This window comes from Aspergillus heteromorphus (assembly GCF_003184545.1).
Source record: "Aspergillus heteromorphus CBS 117.55 chromosome Unknown BO70scaffold_2, whole genome shotgun sequence".
NCBI lineage: Eukaryota > Fungi > Ascomycota > Eurotiomycetes > Eurotiales > Aspergillaceae > Aspergillus > Aspergillus heteromorphus.
Genome location: NW_020290407.1, coordinates 1290279 through 1304728, shown reverse-complemented (window position 1 = coordinate 1304728; position 14450 = coordinate 1290279). Strand labels below are relative to the sequence as shown.

Below are 14450 nucleotides of genomic sequence, written 5' to 3'. Positions count from 1 at the left end.
CACCTGCGGATCCGAAGGCCATTAGCTTCTGTATGTATGCCTGTGTGCTGTGCCCCTTCCCGACCCCACCCGCTGATATCATATCATCTGCCCTTCGCGTCCATTCACCGTGCACCATGCAGCAATGTGGAATGAAGTGGCTTTCGTCCCGAGGCACTGCCAAGTATGTGGGTAGATAGAGGGTTCGGACGGCCGACGAGAGAGGATGCCAGTCGGACGGACCGCTGCCTCACGAAACTCAATGCTTTTCGCGTTCCCTTTCGCGGGCAGCGGTGTTCTCCGTCCAAAGCCCTGGGAGTGGCCGGCCATCTAAACCTATTGCATACGCGTCCCGGAGCCCGCGACATGCCCGGGCCGGATTGGTACGCTCTGAGAGGAAACACGGCCGTGATGTGATGATCAAGGAGGAGACACAGCAAAGAACGGGAAATTGCACGACTAACCATCGGGATTATGTGAAGTAGAACCCATAGTTTCCCACGCAGAAGCGGGCGTAGAGACCAGCACCGATCGGACCGATTGCAAACAAGCGGTTCAAATCGGCGCAACTCGAGGGACTGCGTCAAAAGGGCTAGGAAGGAGGAACCGCGCCGTTTATTGCTACATGGGATACCAGGACAGAGACCATCCACGGGGGTTGTCTGGTGGTGATCGGCGGTTCTCTCTGGTGCGTGTTTCTGTCGCCCTTGGGGGTTATTGCTTTCTAGGGGAGCCGTCCTGGTCGAATTCGTTTGGTGCCGGGGCAGTGCGTTGGGAGGGGGGGGGGGAGGATTTCACGTGTTACTGCGAGGGATGGGATGGGATGGCCCAAGGCCTCCTTCTTGTCGGGGAGGGGGGAGCAATGCAATTAATGGGAAGGACAGGCTTGCAGGGCCAGGACGAGTTCGAGTTTCGAGTCGGTCAGTCGCGGGCAGCGCAAGGTGGGTAAAAAAGGCTGTCAGCGGGACGGAGGGCGGGCGGGACGAGGAGAAACTGGAGACTGGAGAGGGCAGCTGCCTCGTGAGGTCACAGGTGCTGGACCATACGGTTGCGAAAGAGGCGTGACACGCGGGGATGGAGGAACAGGGTCGCTGGAGAAGGCCGATCTGGTCTGGTTAAGGACCTTCTTGTTGGCCAGGCAAATGGCGAATTAGTCACAGGGAGGCCAATGGTCTGCAGACGCAGCGGGGGGCGAGAGGAGTGTCGCAGGCTCGCCGCGGTGGTGGTGGTGGTGGTAAGTGAGTTGGTTTCCTTAAGGGTAAGGAGGTGAGGCGAGGCGGGCCCGGAGCTTGTTGTGAGCCAGACAGAAAGGAGAGGAGAGGAGGAGGGGGGGAGGGGGGGGAGAGGGGGAGGGAGGGGAGGGAGGGGATGGAAGGATCCAAGGGAAAAGAACTCCAGAGTCCAGAAATGGTCTTTTTCCAGAAGGGAGGGCGGCGTTGGGAAAAAAATTGTAGAAGCGAGGAAAGTAGGTCGCAGTTGCTCCGTCGTAGTGGGTAACTGTGGGGACCGCAGGGAGGTGAAGATGTTGACGATGTCGAAGAGTGAATGACGTCCGTCCGTTTTTTTTTTTTTTTTTCTGGGGCTTGGGGCTGGCTTGGGCTTGGGCTTGGGCTTGGGTTTAGGCTTGGGCGTTGGCCGTTGGTGGTGGCAGCACGAAACTAACTCACTAATTCTAATGGTCTACTGCTAGTCAGTCAAGAAGGAAGAAGAAAGCCGCGGGGTTTCAGGTTCCCCTTTCTTCTCCTTTATGAGGGGATTACGCATTTTCTACGGAGTAGATAGATAGTAGGAACTCAGAACTAAGAAGTCAATATAAAGGCACGAGGGACGGACTGTCAGCCTGTCAGAGACAGACTCAGGCAAGACAAGATCGCATCTGGAGAGCACGGAGTGACGGATCAGAGAGGCACAGACAGGGTCAATCAATTTACAATTTACAATTTACACCAGGGCCGGTGGTACGGCACGGTCGGGGAGAATTAATTATTCTTCTTACTACGGAGCTGCTATAGCACTTTCTCCGGACTATTGACTACGGGACCCATTCAGGTTTAATAATAAATCATTGAACGGTTGAGCCATTGTGCCATTCATCATCCATTCCTTCTTCCCATACTCACTCAACAAGATAGCTACTACATGGAACCACCCCGACCATCCGGTGGTGGTGATGTAATTCCCGCTGCGACACGGACGAAACCGACCGACTCCCACTGACCCTTGGGCCTGCGAGCCAAGTTCCTAAGGGGGAGGCTTCCTTTCTCGTTCTAGAGAGATGGATATCAGATGGTTCGATCCCTTCGTTCCTCGGGACTAATTACTTAGTTCTTGGTGGACTTGCAGTCGGGCCCTAAGTACTGTCTCCTCCCCTCCTCTCCCCTTCCCCAGTCCCTCTCATTAATCCCCAATTATCAGATACATGGATGAAAGGCTCCCTCGTTTAGCTTGGCGGCCTAACTCGATCAGCCCCGGTGGTGGTGGTGGTGTAGATCCGCACCGTCGTAAGCAGCCACCCCCCAAGGGAAAAGCATCCAGACCACACCAACCCGACGATCGTCCACGTCTGCTGGCTGGCCTTTCAACCGGGCCGATCCAGACCAATTGCCATCCAGACCGCGTAGACTAGATGGCCACATTCTGCCCACCACCACCTACTGACTTGCCTACATTAGACAGGCCATGCCTGGCATCCGTAGTATCTATGTATCGATGTACTGTGTAATCGGACACATCCCTGTGGAGATGGTAGCTGACTTACGCAACTCAACTCCGCCAGGCACGGAGATTTCCCTGTTGCCTACACCAGCACTACCTATCTAGCTTCAGGATTCTTTCGCCCTCCGTCTGCAATTCCGGTCGGTTTCACTAGATCTCCGTCCGTCTATCCATCATAGGCATCAAGTGGCAAATATCCTATCCGGAGTCCCGCGGGGAAACAGACACACGGGGCGCTTGGATCATCCTGTCCGGATAATACATTGGCTGCATAGTCCGTTCTGCCGTCATGCCATCGTGGCAGCCAGGAACGTCAGGGAAAGAGAAAGAAAAAAAAAAAAAAGAAAGAAAGAAAAAGAGTGGCAGCCTCTAGCTAGATAATTGCCGTGGTGTAAACATGCGGGTATATCGGGTTTATGCGATATATGAGAGAAAAACAAAAAGTGCCCCGGGCTAAAGTCTAGAAAGAGAAAGAAACAAATCTACTCGCGAGGTTTGGGCCCCCGAAGACTCCTCAGCGCCATCCCGTCGGGCTCAGCGCCGAACCTCCCGTGCTCTTCGTCGCCGTTGTTGAACAGCGCCCCCGGTTTGGCGCGCATCTCTCCATGTCGAGTCTGCTCGGGCGGCACCGACGCCGGGCTCACGAAGCTCGAGATATGACGACCGCCCCCGAGCATCCAGGAAAACTCGGATTCCGCCAGAGACGGACGGGCTGCGTGTCGGAGGGGCATGGATGCAGGCATTGGGGCGCTGCTGGATGCAATGGACGGTTTCCGCTCGCTCGCGATGGACGATCCGGATGATGTCGCAGACACGCTGACCTTGCCAGTGGCTGTTGAGGCGCTATCCGCCTTTTCAGCCTCTGTCTCGGAATGCCCGTTCGGAGATTTCGACTGTTCGGAAAGTGATTCCTGATCCCCGTTTTGGGGCTCGTTTAAGGGCTGTTTCACCGAGCCTGGGGGGATAGAGGGGTCCTCGAGGCAGCTCTGAACCGACTGGACTTGAGTAAGTGCCTGCTTCAGAGCGTCGGTGGTTTTCTTATCAATGCTCTCCGCTCTCATCATGTGCGAGCGGATATCATTCAACGCATGGCTGAGATTCTTCGCCAGCTTTCTATTCCGCTCCTCTAGCTGTTCGATCTTCGCCTTCCACTGGCTGGCAGCATCGGATCCGTGATCCCACGGCATGCCCGTAGAGCGCGGATAGTGTTCCGACTGGATGGATTGCATGTTCCTCTTTGCTTCGCTTACTGCCCCGCGGACAGCTTTCGCTACACCCCAGGTCTCTGTTCGGCGCTGGATGCCCTCCGAGACGTCCTGGAAGAGCGTCTCGAGGCTCTTGGGGCTGTTCCGTGCGGGGGATCTGGAAGGCGAACTCGACTCGCTGAGATCGCGCGAGACGCTGCGCAGGCGGAATTTCTTCGAGGGTTTCTGATTGGCGGCCTTGGTGACATCCGGTGGTCTTCCCGAGTACTTCGAGATGATAAAGATGCCTCTGTCAGGGGTAGGGTTTTGCTCGAGGTACATTCCATCTTGCACGAAACTCAGCGCCGCATGAGGGTGCGGGGGCGGGTAGCGAAGCAGCATGCTCAAAGCTCCTGAGGAGTCGGCACTCAGTACTACGTCCAGTCAGCGTCATGGCCATCAGAAACATATGGAAAATCGGTTGCGGCAAGACTCACATTGCCAGCGAATCCGTAGCAGCATTGCAACACAGGTAAAGTCTATCAACTCTGGACGTAGCCCTTCTGCGAAGAGGCGATCCCAAATGACAAGAACTTCTTGGAACGAGAATTCCCGCCCGAACAGGAGACGCATCCAGCGGCTTCTCATTGTGTCAGTATGGCAGCTGACGATCCTGGAAAAGCTGCACTCACGTGAGAAAAATCTGGGGTAGAATATCTATCGCCTGCAAATGGTCTGCTAGCTCTACATCCGCAGTCACCAGGAGTTCGTTGTGGAGACGCTCGCATTGATGAACGATCGGTATCACGTCCGCCTGCCCGTTCTCCGACCGGTGTCTATTGTGCTCATAATACATCCGAACCGTCTGCATGACCGAGCAAAACAAGGCGAACGAGTCATGCTCCACGTAGTTGGCATCAAGCAGCTGGCGCATCGCAGCATCATCTGCTTCTTGAGCGGTAGGCTCCTGTAGGGAGGTCGGTTCGATAGCGTCTCTATCAACCGCCCAAAGCAGCGGCGCCAGAATCTCATGCATTCCCTGGCGGTAGCCCAGGTCCGGGTTGAGCTTCGAGTAGATGAACAGTATATCGATCATTTTGGCCTTGGTTGTCGGTTCGCGGAAGAAGAAGTTCTCCTGCAAGCACCGGTCGACATCCTGGGAGATATCTGCCCTCGTCTGTTCGTCATCGCGCAACGTTTGCCAGGGAGACTTGAACTCATCAGAACACCACCATCTTGAATCTCCACCAACCTTCCCGGATATGACGTACCTCTTCATCGTCCGCCAGCGGATCCACGGTCGACTGCAGGTCATCCGGATGTTCGATGTATTTCAAGAAATGGGCCTTCAGTGCGACGTAGGCGCTGCGGGAATCGGTGATCTTCTGCGGCCATTGCGCGCGGGCGAGATCATCGAACAGTAGAAATGCCTACGCTCAGTAAGCACGATGACCAGACAGTAACGGCCTCAAGCGCATGCCTTCCAGCAGACGGATCGCAACCCCTCATCGCACAGTTTATCTCCCTGTTCCGACCGCAGGGTTGTCCGGAAGTCGGCGGTGGTGTCGTGGTCGCGAAAGAGGGCATCCCATCGTTGCCTGGAGAACGGGGTTAGTTGTGGACGACGCGCGGCAGCGGAAACCCCACGGACGAGCATACCTTGTCTCCTCAATGCCCCTCATTTCACCATGTAGCGGCTTGCCGGATGAAGTGCCTTGGAGGTGACTAGTAGTGGTGAGAGCCGAGGGGAGCAGACTGCGGCGAACCGGCGAGTGACCAGGTGCCGCCCGCGATTTAAGTACTAGCGGCGATCGTCCGTGGAGGGTCCGCCGGGCGCCTCGGTTTTTCCTTGGTTCAGCATCACTCCCGCCTTAACCCCTTCTCTTATCGATGCTGGGTATAGTCTAAGGGCCTACTCGCGGGGACTAGCTGGGGCTGGCGACTCTCATTCTCCTGGAATATTCAGAACACGGCTATATATGACGTATCGAGGCTGAAGTACCGCGCTCCGCCTTTCCTTCCTCTACCGTGACGTGGGGGTTCGATTAGATGCGATCCCGCTAATAACCCAACCGCTTATGAGCTCTTCAACACGCCGGGGATGTCTGCAGACCTGTTCGCTGAGTTCGGAACGGGGTCTACCTCTGCTCGACCCCAGAGAGGTTCTCGCCAGCAACACGGCGGATACCAGTCACCGTCATTGATACCCGATCTGGACCCATTTGAAGATGCCTTTTCCGCTCGTTCTCCGCACGGTCCAAACAATGTTGCCACTCAGCCATCCCAGGCCGGGACAGGCTGGGGTCAGTCGGCTTTTGAACAGTCGAGTAGCTCGGCATGGCCCCAATATGAGAACAGCAATGACGTGCTATTCGATGCCACCGTTGACGTCCCGGAGGATGGAAGCGATGACTGGGGTGAATTCGAGACTGCGGAGATACCAACTGTTCAAAAGTCATCCAACGTTCCGCCGAACTCTCACGGGGCGCGAAAGAAACACAATGTCGCGTCTCCGGCTCCTCCAAAGCGCTCTACAGTGGAGAGGTCCCCTGTCAACCTGATGGATATGTTATCGCTTGACGACAAAGTGTCGACGCCGAAGAGCAAGCCCACTGCAGCACCGGCGCAGAAGAGTTCCAAGCCACAACGCAAAGTCGCGGCAGTTGTCGCAACGCCTTCTCCCATGCCGGACGATTCATTCGAGGAATGGGGCGACTTTGTGGACGGGCCACTTATAGAGTCTAGTCGGACAAATGCCCCAGTGGCTGCTAAGTCTACGGCTCCAACGACACAACGGCCTCGACAAACCCAAAGAAGAAGCCCCTCTGAGAATACGATCGCCGCTGCACAGTCAAGCATATTCCAAACAGCCAGCCCCCCTACAACAGCAGACCAAGTCCGCCCTACGAATATACCCCCGCCCTCTGTATTGCTTGAGCTATTTCCCCACCTCCTGGATGAACTCCGACAAGAGGCCACCAAGGCAAGGAAGGACATGCAGCAAAAGGACCAGCTCGAAGCCACTGCAAATCTCACCATATGCATCTTGAAGGCGGCAGCACGGGTTGTTGCCGGCCGTACGCTGCGGTGGAAACGGGATTCCATCCTAAGTCAGAGCATGAGGATTGGCCCAGCGCGTGCCGGGAAATCGGGAGGCATGAAGCTCAATTCGGTAAACAAAAATGAGGATATCAAGGAGCAGCAGGAGGCCGTTGACGTGCTCACCATGTGGCGCGACCGGACCGCGCTGTTCAATTCCATCATCCAGGCCACCGGAAGACGCGCAATCCAAGTCATACCCGAGAATACCCGTGTAATGACCCTCACGGCTACCCAAGGGGCCCAGAAAGCATCTCATGCTTGTGCTCTCTGCGGCCTGAAGAGGGATGAAAGGTTACCGAAGATCGATGATAACGTGGAAGACAGCTTCGGAGAATGGTGGACGGACCACTGGGGTCATACCGACTGCAGACAGTTCTGGGAGAAGAACAAGAGCCTCCTCGGTCAAAGATAGACACGTCTCCGTGTGAGCAAGCCAAAGGGGAAATAATCACGTCCGTTGAAATGTCAGCTGACGCGACTGATCACATCAGAGGCAGAAGCGGGGCCACGCAGGATGGATGAAACATAACCCCTGGCCATATTGCATGGCACTTGCCCATGATTGAGTACCATTTGCAGCGGAAGGGTGACATGACTAAAAGTGCATATCTACACCATTCGGCGACTTCGTGTTGGGGGGGGGGTACTCGACCCTCTTTCACCCATGGGCCACTACTGTAAAGATCAGTGCCATGGGGTGTTTTGAACATATTTTAGCGATAGAGCTTTGAACAGGAATCCAACCGTGGATTCAGACTTAGTGCTGTCACCGAATAGTGAGATGTCTGGATAGTTCTAAACCTCAAACCCAGTATCAGCACGGCTTCGACTTCATCTGCCGGTAGCCTGGTCAGGCTAAAAGCCTGCCTATGTGTCAATGGCAGATGGCATGAGTCATAGTGTCGTTGCACAGGTCACATTTGCTCGAGATCTTTCTTAGACGGGTTGGGAGCGAGGCTATCTGCGGAGTACATACTGCTACTATCCGAGCTCTGCACAGGATGTGTTTACTTGGCGCGGGTCAGCGATAACAGTGATAAGAGCGATCGATCATGATGAGCAGGAGGGCTACACGCCCCAGACAGAGGCAGGCAGGAGGGACTATTATCAGCCTCCGGTCTAGCCCGGGCAGAGGGCAGGTGAAAGAAAAGGGAATAAATTCGCGGGCGTCATGGGGCCTGGCAGCAGCCCCCTAAAGGCTAAACCGGGTCCGATGCGGGGGTTTCCAGCTCGGGAGCAGCTGCCCGATGATTCCTTACCACTACCGTAGTACTGTGAGTACTGCTAGTACTGTACTGCGTACGGAATGATGTCTGACGACTGAACTCACCCAGCCTGGCCTTGTCCGGTTGTACCACTCTGTCTCGCTGTCTCTCCTTCACTCACTCACTCTCGCTCTCCTCCCGGCCCGTGGTCACTTGCCTTGCTCATCATTCCCCCCGCTGCTGCCAGACTCCTTCCCTCCTCTTCTCCTCATTGTCTCTCCCCTTCGTGCTGTTATCCTCCCTGAAGCATCCCCGACCGAGCTGTCGCCTTCTCATTTGTCCCACACTTGCATCTCCGCCTATTCCCGACAAGTCGAGCCGCAGCTGCTTATCACAACCCCCCCCCCCCCCCTCCCCCGAATCTCCAATCTCCCCTCCCAGGCCGAGATCAACTTCCACCTCCTTCGTACTGCGAAGACAATCGGAGCATATCCTAGTATCTCAAAGGCTGGGTATCGGGAAACTAACAGCCCTCTCAAATAAATCCACGACCATCATCTCCCGCAAGATAACGGTCGTCGCAGGACGAACTTTCGATCAAGACAAGCCCCTCTCGCAAGGGGATCGAGAACACCGCCGGAGATCCAACACGCTCATCATATCTTCTGTTCTAACACCCTCCCCCTCTCTCTAGTCTAGTGGGTTCCTCGTTGCCTGCGCACCTTTGGCCGGCGGGGTTCTCGACCTTCACATTCCAGGCGTCATCAGGTGGCTGTGGGAAGGCAAGCACGGACAAGGCACAATGGGCCTGGTATACAACGTCTATCTTACCTCCACCAAGATTTTTGGGTGCAAACAATGCAAGACCCATCTTGCAGACTATGACGACATCATAAGCCGGGTGAGTGGTGTGCTTATCGTTCCCGCGTTGGATCATCTAGATACTAGCAGCCGCTGACCGGGAGCCTTCCTTGCCTCCGTACAGAATTTCCGGGGCCAGCATGGCAAAGCATACCTCTTCAACAACGTCGTCAACATCACCCAGTCCGAGGCCGTGGAGCGTAGTATGACCACGGGGAGGCATATTGTTCGAGACATCCACTGCAGGCAGTGCAAGGAGACGGTGGGCTGGAAATACGATAAAGCCTACGAGACCAGCGAGAAATACAAGGAGGGCAAGTTCATCCTGGAAGAAGAGCTGCTGTGCGTGGTGTGCTGAAGCGCTCGTTCCCTGACACACGAGGACCTCCGGGGATACCGCTACCCCATTCCCGGAGCAAAGGTTTACGGGCTAAACCAGCGAAAAGGTTGATCCTTACAGCAAGCGTGTGCTTTCCTTTTCATCTTTTCTGTTACAATATTCTGGCGCAACGTGCATGGCGTTCAGTGGAGCACCGCTTGTTTTCGGTCGACTATGCCCACCCAAGGAGTTCACCCCAGATCCGGCGCAACCTGGACTTGATTTTGATTGATGCATAGCGGAAGCCAAGGTTTCCAGAACTTCTTCTTGAGTGATTTTTGATTATTCTTATTTCTGCTATAGTGTATCTTAGAATGACGGTACTACTGCTGGTAATTGGTAGCTTTCTCTGGTCGGAGGCACAATCAAATTAGGTCAGAAATAACTTCAGACATGCTGTATGAAATTTGGGCACCTGCAAACATTGGAAGATTCATCAGATCATCATGGAGCTTTGGTGAATGGCCCGGGGAGCACTGACATACACAGCGTACATACTAGTACCAGGCCGACACATACATATATAAATGAACAACCCGCACCCCAGCTAGCAGTGATCGACAACACCACCAAATTATTATCACCTCCAAACCCTCCCTCTCCCTCACCTACCCACCACACCAGTTTCTCTACCTGATAAAATAACTCCTCAAAAACCCAATATCATACCCCAACCCTTCTCCAATAGTACTACGACTACATTACCCCATACTCCCCCTCCCACCATAGACATGACCGCGGTTCACTGCCCCCTCCTCCCCCCCTCCGTCCCCATCTCGGAGACCCACCAGCCAACCCAACCCTCCCATAGAAATCCAAATAATAGAGGGGCAGCCAGCCAGCCAGCCGCCGTTTATCGGACCGGACGGCACCATACCATGACAACGGGGGAGGGAAATCTCTTCACCAAATACTATACCAACATCCAACAGTCTCAGAATATTCTCCCCTGAGTAAATCGATTATCAATTAATCACTTATTGTTTGTGTTGGAAAAGATTGATTGGTACCGGCATCATGGCAGCAACGGAACAGAAGGAGACTATGCGCGCCGTCGTCTTCAAGGGCCCTTATAAGGTCGCCGTGGAGGAACGCCCCGTGCCCCGCGTGATCGATGCGGGGGATGTTGTTCTTAAGGTTGGGTTTACGGCGCTTTGTGGCAGGTAGGGGGGGTTTTTTTTCAGTCTTTTCAGTCTTTTCAGTCTTTTCGTTTCTTTTGTTTTGTTGGTGAGGGAGGGGTGTATGGTTGGTTGGGTTGAGCTGGAATGGGTTCTGCGCCAAAAGAGCAGGGGTGCAGGGGGAGATGCTTATTGTTTTGGCTATAGATGGTATATATGGATATGAGTTAACTTATATATGAACAGTGACTTGCATGTGTACCGTGGGATAGAGCCCGCCGGTACGGGCTTCGTGATGGGCCACGAGGTCACCGGAACGGTGGTTGAGGCCGGCGAGGCCGTGAAGTCGGTTCAGAAGGGGGATGTGGTTGTTAGTGCCTTTACGACGTCTTGGTAGGTTTTGTTTTTTGTTTTATTTATTTCCCCTTGGGGGGAATGCTGTGTTGGTTACTACTGGGATCTGGGCTAATTCTTCTACAGCGGCAAGTGCTTCTACTGCACGCAGGGGTATTCATCGCGGTGCGAACAGAACATGCTACTGGGATGCGACCATCTGGATGGCGCGCAGGCCGAATATGTATGTTTCATCGGACCCTCCCATCCATCTGACGCTGCGTGGGGAGCTAATACGCATGGCGCAGATCAGAATCCCCAACGCGGATGGAACGGTGGTGAAAGCGCCTGAGGGCGTCGATGAGAAATACCTCGTCCTCATGGCCGACATCTTCCCGACGGGGTACTTCGCGGCGCGCAACGCGTTCAAGAACTCCACCGCGGAGCAGATCGCGCAGCAGACGGTCGTTATTATCGGCTGCGGCCCAGTCGGGCTCTGTGCGCTGATCAATGCGCTGGAGTACAAGCCCAAGCACGTCCTGGCGGTGGACTCGGTTCCCTCGCGGCTGGAACTGGCCCGGACTCTCGGCGCGGAGCCTTGGAACTTCATGACCGACCGGGACGGCCTGGATAGGCGTGTCAAGGAGCTGACGGAGGGTCGCGGCGCCGATGCCGTCATTGAGGTGGTGGGGTTGAGTCCCGCGCTGAAGACCGGGTTTGAGCTGCTGCGGCCGTGGGGGACCATTAGCAGTGTGGGTGTGCACAATGGCGAGGTAAGTGGTCGCGGTCTCTTGGGGTTTGTTTGTTGTTGACTGACCGACTGACTGGGTTATCGCAGATCCCGTGGGATGGAAACGATGCCTATGGAAAGAACCTCACGGTCCAGATGGGCCGGTGCCCTGTGCGGTCCGTTTCGGAGCAGGCGTTGGAGGTTCTGAAGAAGAACCAACATCTTCTTGGGTATGTAATCGAGTCTCTTCTTTCTGTTTTGAGGTCTGGTGGTGTCTGTCAGAGCTAATCGGAGGTGAATGTAGGTTCATGGCCGACAAGATCATGCCCCTTTCGCAGGCGGTTGAGGCGTATGAGATCTTCAATGCGATGAAGGTGCAGAAGGTGATCTTTGAGGCGGACAAATAGGCGCAGACGGACAAGTTCACGAGAACCTAACGAGTAGAGCATGCTTGAAGCCCGAGATGCATTCCAGGTAAAAATACCATGGTGGTGGTGGTGGTCCTGATGGTGGTAATGCGCAATACCTGCTGGGAGTCTTCTAGAACAATACAACATGATGAACAATCAATCCAGCATCGATAGAAGTAAGATTATAGAATTGCTAGATAGACACATAGCCGTGGAGAATAGAGTAGAGCGGAGTGGGAGAAGAGAGAGAGAGAGAGAGAGAGAGAGAGAGAGAGAGAGAGATGAGGCGAGGAAATGAGCTGGTCTCTTCCCGCCCCAAACCAGCGAGAGAAAACCGAAAAACGAAACTAAGCCCGAACGCCTCCTCAGCTGCCCAGGCGGTCTTCTTCCTCTTCCCTCTTCTTCCTCTTCCTCCTCTTCTTCCCTCTTCCACCTTTTCTCTTCTTCCTCGCTTCCCACCACCACTTCCTTCTCCTCCTCATCCCATCCTCCCCTCCGCACTTCCTCTGCTTCCTCTTCCATTCCTCCTCCTCTCCTCCTCCTTTTCTCCTCCCCTCTTCCTCTCCGCCCCTCCCCCCTCTCCCTTCTTCTTCGACGTCTCTCGTCCTCCCATTTCCTGAATCCTCCACCTTTCCCCCCGCCCGCCGAAAACCCCTCTGAATCGCCCTTCTCCCCCTCCCCTCCCCCTCCCTTCTCCATCCGCCCACTCGATCCTGCTCCCCTCTCCGGATTCTGCAGACTTCCCCCCCATAACGATTCTTCCCGCTTAACGACTCTTTAGGTAAGAAACCATATTTTCTCTCCCCCCCCCCCCCCAATCCGTCTTTGCGCGCAACGACCGCCTTGCCCAGCATCCTTTGTGTCACATCCTCGCGAAAATACTCGGGCCTCACTCCCTCAACCAGCACTAACCAGTCAGAAGTCCCGTCACGAGAAAACCTCCCCCAGTCTTTTCCATCTCCCGAACTCCCTCCATTCCTCGCATTTCCGACATAATGGACGCTTCCGAGTTGCACGACGCCAACATGGTCGATGAGACCGGCTCTGACACCCTCAACATGATGGATGATGTCGACATCGAGACGACGCCCAAGACCGAAGAGGAGTACGCCCAGTCGATCCTGACTCTCCGCGCCATCGTTTCTTCCAAGGAGGCCGGCATCATCATCGGCAAGGCTGGCAAGAACGTCGCCGATCTGCGTGATGAGACTGGTGTCAAGGCCGGTGTCAGCAAGGTCGTCCCCGGTGTTCACGATCGCGTTCTGACCGTGACCGGTGCTCTGAACGGTACCGCCCGCGCCTACGCTCTGGTGGCCAAGGGCCTGCTCGAGGGCGCCCCGCAGATGGGTATGGGTGGCGTTGTGTCCAACAATGGAACCCACCGTAAGTAGATGAAGCTCGTGTGCTTGCTTTTATCCGGCTAACATTCGCTAGCCGTGCGACTTTTGATCTCTCACAACCAGATGGGCACCATCATCGGACGCCAAGGCCTGAAGATCAAGCACATCCAGGACGCGTCGGGCGTACGCATGGTCGCGCAGAAGGAAATGCTCCCCCAGTCGACCGAGCGGATCGTCGAAGTGCAAGGAACCCCCGAGGGAATCGAGAAGGCCGTCTGGGAGATCGGAAAGTGCCTCATCGACGACTGGCAACGCGGCACCGGCACCATCCTGTACAACCCCGCCGTCCGCGCCTCCGTCGGTACCAGCACCAGCCCCGTCCAGCAGAACGTCGGCAATGGCTACAACAGCCGCCCCTACAACCGCACCGGCAATGGTGCTGACTTCAGCGACCAGTCCGGCGGCGGTGGTTACGGCAGACGGTCCAACCCCGACACCAGCAACCGTGGCTACCCGCTCGTCACCGAGGACGGCGAGGAGATCCAGACACAGAACATCAGCATCCCGGCGGACATGGTCGGATGCATCATCGGCCGCGGTGGAACCAAGATCACCGAGATCCGCAGGAGCTCTGGAGCTCGGATCTCCATCGCCAAGGCCCCCCACGACGAGACGGGCGAGCGCATGTTCACCATCATGGGCAGCGCTGGGGCCAACGAGAAGGCTCTGTACCTTCTGTACGAGAACCTCGAGGCCGAGAAGACCCGCCGCAGTCAGCTCCCTCAGGAGTAAAGGGCTCATCACCCACTGACCCCCCAGCACAAGCTCGCGCCCCTTCTACCCCTCGACACTCGATGCGCTCTTCTCCCGGAAAATACCGTCGCGCGATGGCCACTTCGCTTGTGCTAATCACATTTTGATTCTTGATGCTGTCTTTTCTCATACTATCCTCTTTTCTGTTACTCTATAATTCCTCGTATGTGCGGCTTCTTTGGCTTCGCAAGAAGCAAGAAGCAAGAGTTTGCCGAGGCGGACCATGCATGCCTGTTAGATACCAGTACTATGTGATCTTCACTGATCGCCTTGAAATGAAT

The 14450-nt window shown here is 55.3% G+C and overlaps 5 protein-coding genes across 5 annotated transcripts; 4 read left to right on the top strand and 1 right to left on the bottom strand.

Moving 5' to 3' along the window:
- Positions 1 to 2890: 2890 nt before the first annotated feature.
- On the bottom strand, positions 2891 to 5629 carry BO70DRAFT_84196 (GTPase-activating protein GYP6). The gene is made up of 6 exons (XM_025548774.1): positions 5538 to 5629; positions 5359 to 5476; positions 5150 to 5308; positions 4571 to 5088; positions 4376 to 4518; positions 2891 to 4312 (listed from the first exon to the last, which is right to left on the bottom strand). Exons 1-6 carry the CDS (start codon positions 5558 to 5560, stop codon positions 3177 to 3179), a joined length of 2097 nt encoding a protein of 698 aa, XP_025403519.1. The 5' UTR covers positions 5561 to 5629; the 3' UTR covers positions 2891 to 3176.
- A 109-nt stretch (positions 5630 to 5738) lies between these two features.
- Positions 5739 to 7888, top strand: BO70DRAFT_358508 (uncharacterized protein). The gene has a single exon (XM_025542314.1). It carries the CDS (start codon positions 5980 to 5982, stop codon positions 7390 to 7392), a length of 1413 nt encoding a protein of 470 aa, XP_025403518.1. The 5' UTR covers positions 5739 to 5979; the 3' UTR covers positions 7393 to 7888.
- A 1049-nt stretch (positions 7889 to 8937) lies between these two features.
- On the top strand, positions 8938 to 9821 carry BO70DRAFT_358506 (putative Yippee zinc-binding protein Moh1). Its single transcript, XM_025542313.1, has 2 exons — positions 8938 to 9086; positions 9171 to 9821. Exons 1-2 carry the CDS (start codon positions 8988 to 8990, stop codon positions 9402 to 9404), a joined length of 333 nt encoding a protein of 110 aa, XP_025403517.1. The 5' UTR covers positions 8938 to 8987; the 3' UTR covers positions 9405 to 9821.
- Positions 9822 to 10011: 190 nt separating this feature from the next.
- Positions 10012 to 12250, top strand: BO70DRAFT_329301 (alcohol dehydrogenase family protein). The gene is made up of 6 exons (XM_025540776.1): positions 10012 to 10588; positions 10790 to 10936; positions 11024 to 11120; positions 11167 to 11649; positions 11715 to 11836; positions 11911 to 12250. Exons 1-6 carry the CDS (start codon positions 10443 to 10445, stop codon positions 12011 to 12013), a joined length of 1098 nt encoding a protein of 365 aa, XP_025403516.1. The 5' UTR covers positions 10012 to 10442; the 3' UTR covers positions 12014 to 12250.
- A 761-nt stretch (positions 12251 to 13011) lies between these two features.
- Positions 13012 to 14148, top strand: BO70DRAFT_368243 (KH domain-containing protein; the record flags this gene model as incomplete). Its single annotated transcript, XM_025544614.1, has 2 exons — positions 13012 to 13399; positions 13451 to 14148. 2 exons carry the CDS (start codon positions 13012 to 13014, stop codon positions 14146 to 14148), a joined length of 1086 nt encoding a protein of 361 aa, XP_025403515.1.
- Between the last annotated feature and the right edge of the window lie 302 nt (positions 14149 to 14450).

Bases quoted from the DNA above. Each gene is read 5' to 3' on its own strand.
- BO70DRAFT_329301 (XM_025540776.1), top strand. From the start codon at position 10,443: ATGGCAGCAACGGAACAGAAGGAGACTATGCGCGCCGTCGTCTTCAAG. The intron at 10,589-10,789 runs GTAGGGGGGGTT...ATATATGAACAG, and splicing joins TTTACGGCGCTTTGTGGCAG to TGACTTGCATGTGTACCGTG. The intron at 11,650-11,714 runs GTAAGTGGTCGC...GGGTTATCGCAG, and splicing joins TGGGTGTGCACAATGGCGAG to ATCCCGTGGGATGGAAACGA.
- BO70DRAFT_358506 (XM_025542313.1), top strand. From the start codon at position 8,988: ATGGGCCTGGTATACAACGTCTATCTTACCTCCACCAAGATTTTTGGG. The intron at 9,087-9,170 runs GTGAGTGGTGTG...GCCTCCGTACAG, and splicing joins ATGACGACATCATAAGCCGG to AATTTCCGGGGCCAGCATGG.
- BO70DRAFT_358508 (XM_025542314.1), top strand. From the start codon at position 5,980: ATGTCTGCAGACCTGTTCGCTGAGTTCGGAACGGGGTCTACCTCTGCT.
- BO70DRAFT_84196 (XM_025548774.1), bottom strand. From the start codon at position 5,560: ATGAGGGGCATTGAGGAGACAAG. The intron at 5,309-5,358 runs GCATGCGCTTGA...TACTGAGCGTAG, and splicing joins TGCGATCCGTCTGCTGGAAG to GCATTTCTACTGTTCGATGA. The intron at 5,089-5,149 runs GTACGTCATATC...GATGAGTTCAAG, and splicing joins CGCTGGCGGACGATGAAGAG to TCTCCCTGGCAAACGTTGCG.